This window comes from Primulina eburnea, chromosome 11 (genome assembly GCF_022965805.1).
Source record: "Primulina eburnea isolate SZY01 chromosome 11, ASM2296580v1, whole genome shotgun sequence".
Taxonomy (NCBI): Eukaryota; Viridiplantae; Streptophyta; class Magnoliopsida; order Lamiales; family Gesneriaceae; genus Primulina; species Primulina eburnea.
The window spans coordinates 27,134,817-27,142,999 of NC_133111.1; the positions used below are offsets into that span (position 1 = coordinate 27,134,817).

The 8,183-nt window shown below is 39.3% G+C and overlaps 1 protein-coding gene across 1 annotated transcript; it reads right to left on the reverse strand.

The window, feature by feature from the left end:
- Positions 1-7,218: 7,218 nt before the first annotated feature.
- Positions 7,219-7,811, reverse strand: LOC140805489 (uncharacterized). The gene is made up of 2 exons (XM_073161760.1): positions 7,629-7,811; positions 7,219-7,551 (listed from the first exon to the last, which is right to left on the reverse strand). The coding sequence occupies exons 1-2, from the start codon at positions 7,809-7,811 to the stop codon at positions 7,219-7,221; spliced, it is 516 nt and encodes a 171-aa protein (XP_073017861.1).
- Positions 7,812-8,183: the final 372 nt, after the last annotated feature.

Below are 8,183 nucleotides of genomic sequence, written 5' to 3' on the forward strand. Positions count from 1 at the left end.
ATTCAATTCCGACTTCAAAACTTAGTTTCTTGTCGGTTATTATACCGCATATATTTATCAGAATTAATAACAACTGACAAATAATTCTTCATTCTCAATCCAACGATTAAAATTTCCTAATTATAATAAATTCAGAATAATTCAAAATAACACGACTATAATCATCTCTTCTTCGTTAAAATCATAATCTATTCAACAATCTTCAATTTTTGTATGATTTAACAATTTATCGGATTTATTCCAAAAATCGACGAATTTCAAACATCACCATAAATATAAAATTTATACCTCAAATCAAAGACATCGTGTCAACGATCCCAGAACTGAAGTCGGTTCGTCAATTGGATAAACTGATAAAGCGCACGACCGAAAAGAGAAATCGAAAACTTTATTCCTCTCGCCTTTCTTTTCAAACTTTCAGTGAGTGAATGAAATTCATTCACGTTCAGTCACTGAAAGTTTGCATTTATCTTTTTTGTATTATATTAATAAAATAAAATAAAATAAAATAATATAATATATACTATTTAATATTTTAACACCGGCATATCTTTTTGGACCAGTTAAACGATCAAATTTTCCAGAACTCAAAACATGAAACTCCTATATCTTTGAGTTTTCTACTTTATATCCAAATCTCAAATCATTTGAACTTAATATGACAAAGATATGTCACTAATTACCATTTTACCCTTAAAATTAATTTATTATTTTTCAATTTATTTATGAAAATGCCATCAAAATAAATTGAATATTTTTCAACTTATTAACAAAAATGCCATCAATACCATTTTATTTTCGGGGTCTCACACTTTTCATCTGACATTTCTCAACTCCGTACATCTCCATCTTTTCAACCTTGGGATATGATTTCATCCCTTTTTGACTCCCCCTCACCTTACATCCTTTTGTTTTTCTTTTTCTGAATCTGTGCATAATTTTCTCATGTGTACTCCTTAGGCTTTGAATATACGACATGTTCATTTATTTGGCCTAGGGATAGGATTTTCAGGTTCCATTCATGTTTGGGAAAAAGGTTATTCCAGGTTTACTAAAGTTTTCTGCTCGAGTTCATGCCACTGGTCAGTCACTCCTTTCCACTAACATTTAGTCAATATCTACTCATATCTTATGTTTTTCCAGTTTCCCCCACATATTTTAAACTCGACTGTCATTCACACCACCACCCAAACCTGCTATATGTGCATAAAAAAACTCACAGTTCATGCTACAGAGGTATTCATAACTAGTGACAAAACTAAGAAACATGTAATTCATTAAGACCAAAATCATCATCGACTACCAACCTACTTGTTTCACAATCAATTGACACACATGCAATACACAAACGACCGACCCCCTCATACTAAGTATGTGCGATGTTCCCATTGCACAAAAGACTGAAACACATCAACGAAACACAGATGCATAACACAAAAAATAATGCAATGTAAATGACAGAATGAAACAACAATGATAACAGAAACATAATGCAGTGGAAAATAAAAACGAAAAAGAGGGAAAACAGTGAACTCCCTTGATCAAGGCTCATCCTCGCCGTGTTCTGTGGTGGCACGCCCGATGGATCCCCTTGCTGATGATTGCCATACTGAAAATGGAAAGTTGTAATGAACGACGGAGGTGGTGGTATGGTCCCTGGGTCAATGCCCCCTTGGATGAGCATAGCGCGCATCATGGACTCGACGTAGGCGAAATGTTCATTAAAGCTCGCATTGACTCGATCCTGATGAGTCATGAAGGCAATAGTCTCATCCATCTTGTCATTTTGGGACCGTCTGCGAGGCTGTGGCTTCAAGCGATGCGGGGAGGCGGTGCTCGATCCACCTGCATCTCCCTCGTGAGTGGAGAAGTCAATTTGTCGTTTCGCGCTCTTCCGATGTAAGTCCTCCACACAAATGGGTTTCATCAGTTGCAGCCATTCCTCGTCATCCCAAAAGAGAACCCCTGCCCTCGCACATAACTCCAAGATGATGGTGGGGAAAAAGAGACTGATGTTACTGTTGTACCCTTTGGTCAAGGCAAACGGAAGCACCGCTCGTTCCTTTTGCACCTCGCTCTTATGGGACACTGACATCATCCTTCTCGCCACAGAAAAATATCACATGGAAATATGGGCGTTCGAATATTTCTCTTCAGAACAACTTGGCAGTCTGCCCAACAGTTTCCAAGTCACGCCAGGATGGCACAGCGCCTCGAGTATCATATCATAACTGGGGTCTACGACCAACGCCTCGAATCTAAAGTCATCAACTTCAGCCGTTTCTAGTAGTGCATTAATTGTAACATAATCAAATGGTACAAGTCTACCACTAACAAAAAACCTGACCTTCAACCCCCTCCGTCACATTGGCATAGAATTCTCGAACCACCGATACCACCGCCGCATTAGATTGATCTCCAAATTTTTCCCATCCCCGCATACCTAACTCCACAAGAGTCCCTAAGTGTTTATCTTCAAATTGCCGATGAAATCCCCTCTCGGCTATCGGGTTTCTATGAATTTTTCCATGGTCATATCGAGCCCGAGCCGCCTCATTCATAAATCGAGTTCTATCAAATGAAGAAGATGAGGAAGAGTTGAGATTACCTTTCAATTTCTTGGGTGCCACGATAACAGACGATGTAGATGGTGAAGTGTGTTGTAGAAGACCATCGGAGCAAGGATGCCGATTTATTCTTACAGAGGAGTGCAAGCCACACCACATGAAACCTGAATTGAGAGATGATTGCTGCAAAGAAAAAGAAAAAGATGCGCAAGTGAGGGTGGGTTTAGGTAAATTTGTGTGCAGATTGAAAGAAAAGAAGAAAAGGGCTTCTATTTACAGTCAGTCGAGTGGAACTTTCCCCGCATCTCGAGTGGTAACATCTTACCGCTCGGTCACGAACTTTCCCCGCATCTCCACTTTTTTTATTCAAAATAATAAATAAAAATAATCAAAATCCAATAAAAAAACACAACTAAATAAAAGGGAAAAATTAAAATGAGTAGGAAAGGAAAGAAACTAGTTTTCAATTTATAGTCGAGAGCTGGACTGTAAGTTCCTATCAGCTCTGATTGTTTTGGAATCGAGCGACTCTAATTTGTGGCTCCACTCTACCACTCAAATAGTTCTTCAGTCGTTGAGCATTGACTGTGAACGGCTCATTTTTTCCATCTTGCAAAGTTATTGCTCCTGAGGGGAATACTTTGGTGATCATGTAAGGGCCCGTCCATCTAGACTTGAGCTTGCCAGGAAATAAGCTCAGCTTGGAGTTGTACAGTAGCACCGCTTCGCCCTCTTTGAATTCCTTCAGTGCAATGCGCTTGTCGTGTGCTTGCTTTGTACTCTCCTTGTAGGTCAAAGCCAGGTCATAGGCTTGACCCCATAATTCTTCCAATTGGTCCAACTGCAGCAACGTGTGTTCACCTGCAAGAGCAAAATCAAGATTATGCGCTTTTGTTGCCCAATAAGCTCTACGTTCAAACTCAACCGGTAAATGACACACTTTTCCAAAAAATAACCTATACGGTGTCGTGCCTATGGGTGTTTTAAAAATAGTTCTATAAGCCCAAAGCGCGTCATCCAATCTCAACGACCAATCCTTTCGATTTATCCCCACAACCTTCTCCAGAATCCTCTTGATCTCGTGATTCGACACATCAACTTGAGCTTTTTTTTGGGGGTGATAGGGAATGGAGATTTTATGAGTGACCCCATATTTGCCCAAAATATTTTCAAAAAGTTTATTACAAAAATAGGTGCCACCATCACTAATGATTGCTCGTGGTGTTCCAAATCTGTTGAAAATATTATTCTTTAAAAATTTCAACACCACTTGAGCATCATTCGTGACATATGATTCTGCCTCCACCCATTTGGAAACATAGTCAACCACAACTAAAATGTATTTTTTCGTAAAAGAGGTTGGAAACGGTCCTATAAAATATATCCCTCAAACATCAAAGACCACGCACTCGATAATATTATTTAAAGACATCTCATGACGATTAGAAATATTACATGTGCATTGGCATCTATCACAAAAGAGGACAAATGAACAAGCATCTTTAAATAAATTTGGTCAATAAAAGCCGCATTCGATTACCTTGGATGTCGTTCGTGAGGGTCCAAAATGACCACCTACCTCGTGGTCATGACAGTGGCTAAGAATCAATCCCATCTCTTTCTCCGCTACGCATGACCTTATCATGGCATCTGCAAAGATTTTGATCAAGAAAGGTTCCTCCCAAAAATAATATTTCATGTCCGAGGAGAACTTCTTTCTTTGGTGAAGTGTTAAATTTGAGGGGGGGGGGGGGGGTGTGACCCTGTAACAAAGAAATTCGCAAAATCTGCAAACCATGGAAAATTATTCACCACTAACAGTTGTTCATCCGAAAACCAATCATCGATCTCATCATATTCACAATTTTTGCTAACATGCTCAAGCCTAGAAAGACGATCAGTTACTTCATTCTCTACACATTTGTTATCTTTTATTTCAAGATCAAACTCTTGAAGAAGTAAGATCCACCTAAGCAATCGTGGTTTGACCTATTTCTTAGCAAAAAGATATTTAAGAGCAGAGTGGTCAGTAAACAAAATTACTTTCGACAAAACAAGGTATGAGTGGAACTTATCAAGTGCAAATACTACTGCAAGTAATTCTTTTTCTTCGGTTTCATAATTTAATTGTTCTTCATCTAAAGTCTTAATTGTATAGTATATAGTGTGAAATACCTTATTCCGCCTTTGGCCTAGGACTGCACCAACCGCAATATCACTGGCATCGCACATTAACTCAAAATGCATATTCCAATCTGGTGCCACCAACACAGGAGCCGTCACCAAGTGCTCCTTTTGGTTCTCGTATGCCTGCAAACAGTTAGAATTGAAATCAAATGTAATATCTTTCATGAGTAGGGATGAGGGGGGCTGAGCAATTTTAGAAAAATCTCTAATGAAACACCGGTAAAAACCGACATGTCCTAAGAAACTTCTAACTCCCTTCACTGATGCTGGTGGTGGTAGGTTTTTGATGACTTCTACTTTAACTTTTTCCACCTCAATTCTTTGTTCAGAAATCTTGTGTCCTAGCACAATCCCATCTTGTACCATGAAATGACACTTCTCCCAATTCAGCACTAGGTTTGTTTCCTCGCACCTTGGCAACATTGCGTTCAGATTCTGCAAACACTCATCAAACATTGCACAAAATATAGAAAAGTCATCCATGAACATTTCAAGATAAGTTTCAATCATATCCATGAATATATCATTCATGCATCACTGAAAAGTTGCAGGAGCATTAAAAAGACCGAAAGGCATACGTCAGAAAGCAAAAGTGCCATAAGGACAAGTGAAATTAGTTTTCTGCTGGTCCTTAGGTGCAATAGTGATTTGATTATACCCCGAATACCCATCTAGAAAGCAGTAAAACTCGTGACCTACTAGCCTCTCTAACATCTGATCAATAAAGGGAAGGGGAAAGTGGTCCTTACGGGTGGCATCATTTAACTTCCTATAATCAATACACACTCTCAACCCCGTAATAGTCATAGTGGGAATTAATTCATTCTTTTCATTAGTGATCACAGTAATCCCACCATTTTTAGGCACACACTGAACATGGCTTACCCATGCGCTATCGGAGATAGGATAATAATACCTGCATCGAGAAGCTTGATAGTTTCAACCTTCACTACTTCTTTCATCTATGGATTGAGTCGTCTTTGTGGTTGCACAAGGGGTGAATTCTTCTCCATCAGGATTTTGTGCATTCAGATTGATGGACTTATCCTTTGTAATTTAGTAGTGAGAATGGCTTCCAATGGGTCCTTCATAGCATCCTGCACAAAATTACACACAAGTGACTCCACAACATCAATTCTAAAACAGTCATCAATGCTCAGTGTGTGCTTAAGAGCATTAAAAACATCGAAAGTAATTTCTTCCTCTCCCACTCTCCATCTCAATTTCCCTTCTTGAACATCAATTAGGGCCTTGCCAGTCGCAAGAAATGATATCCCCAAAATCATGGGCATCTCCATGTCTTCCTCCATGTCGAGTACTACAAAATCTGCTGGAAATATGAACTTGTCCACTTTCACCAACACATCCTCTATGACTCCTCGAGGATATTTGATGGATCTGTCTGCTAGTTTTAAGGACATCCTTGTGGGCTTAGGCTCTCCCAGTCCAAGTTTTCTGAATACAGATAAAGGCATAAGGTTAATACTCGTACGAAGATCACATAAAGCGTTATGAAAAACAACATCACCAATCATGCAAGAAACAGAAAAACTCTCTGGGTCTTTTAGTTTTGGTGGGATCTTGTTTTGTACCAATGCAGAGCAATTTTCAATCAAGTTTATCGTCATGTGATCCTCCAACATCCTCTTATTAGCTAAGATGTCTTTCAGAAATTTAGCATACTCTACATTTGCATCAAAGCATCAGCAAAGAGATTTTTAATGTGCAATTTCTTGAATACTTCTAAGAACTTACCGAATTGTGCATCCAATTTCGCTTTTTTCAATGCTGCAGGGAAAGGTGAAGGAACAAAATTTTAGATTGTGCAATGGGTGCGGGTGTAGAGTTAGAAGACTTACCTGTGGACGTGTCAGCCGTTTCCTCTCCTTGATCACTTCTTCCTTCCCCTCTTGTTCAAGTACCTTTCCATTTCTCAATACTATGGCCTTCACTTGCTTTTTCAGATTATTCTCAATGTTGCTTGGTAAGGTGCACAGATCTCTACTGGTGATCATTTTAACTAGCTGACCTATCTGATTTTCCAAACCCTTGATCGATGTATCTTGGTTCTGTAGTCTAGTTTTGGTAGATGAGATAAACTTAGACATCATTTGCTCCAAACTAGACTTCTCCTCTCTATGCTCCGGTTGATACATCGGTTTCTTACCATACTGTTGTCCTCCTTGTGGTCGATTTTGACTGTTTGACCTCCCCCCCCCCCCAATGAGAAGTTGGGATGTTGCTTCCATCTAGGGTTATATGTGTTCGAATATGGATCATTCTTAGGACGGTTTTGAATCCCAACTTGATTTACCCGTGCATCCTCATGTATATAGAAAGGACCAATGTCTTGACAATCCTTAACATAATGTTCTCCTCCGAATTTATCACAGATTATCTCTTGCAGGGGCATCGTTGTCCCGTTTACATTAAAGTTGTCTTTTTTCCTGTTAAGTTCTTCTAATTATGTAGTGACAACAGAAAATTCATTTACCTGGTGAACTCCAGCGCTACTTCTTTGATTATTCCTCTCAGATTGGAGTTGATAACTGCTAGCAGCCATCTCCTCCAGTAACTCATACCCTTCTTCTTCCGTTTTCCTCAGCAGATTCCCACGGGCCGCAGCATCTATCATGGTACGGTTAGACGAAATAAAGCCATAGTAAAAAGTTTGGACAACTAACCCAAGAGGCAACTCATGATGTGGGCATCTCCACAATAAGTCTTTGTAGAGCTCCCAAGCCTCGTAGAGTGACTCCTGCTCAAACTGAGAGAAGGTGGTTATGTCCGTTCGCAGCTTCATAGTTTTGATATAGGAAAATATTTCAAGAGGAATGCCTTAGCCATATCTTCCCAAGTTGTGATTGAACCTACAAGCAAACAATTCAACCAAGATTTAGCTTTGTCACGCAAAGAGAAAGGAAATAAACACAAACTAACTACATCATCAGACACTCCATTAAATTTCAAAGTGTCGCAAATTTCTAAGAAATCGGCGATGTGAGTATTTGGATCATCAAGCGCATTTGCCCCAAATTGGACAGTGTTCTGGATCATCTAAATTATGGCTTGTTTGATGTCAAACTGGTTCGCTCTGACGTTTCTTCGCACTATGCTTGGACGTGCTCCATCAAGCAGAGGTTGTGCGTACTCCAACATAGGTATGCGCCTTGCTTCTTCGACTCTTAGATCTTCATGATTCTCTTCCTCACGTTCGTTTCTGTTCATCATGTGTCTCAGCCTATGTTGTTGTCTGCGTCTGCATAGGGTTCTTTCCATCTCAGGATCGAATATCTCTAGTTCAGACTCTACAGATCTTGGCATGCATCGTGAAAGATACCTGCAAATAAATCAAAGGTATCAAACAACACAAAATAAATAATTATAAAATAAATAACTAAGAATAAAATTGTGGATTAACAGTCCCCG

Excerpts from the sequence above, each read along its gene's own strand:
- LOC140805489 (XM_073161760.1), bottom strand. The coding sequence starts at position 7,811 with ATGATCCAGAACACTGTCCAATTTGGGGCAAATGCGCTTGATGATCCA. Across the intron at positions 7,552-7,628 it reads CTTGGTTGAATTGTTTGCTT|CTGCGAACGGACATAACCAC; the intron begins GTAGGTTCAATC and ends AAAACTATGAAG.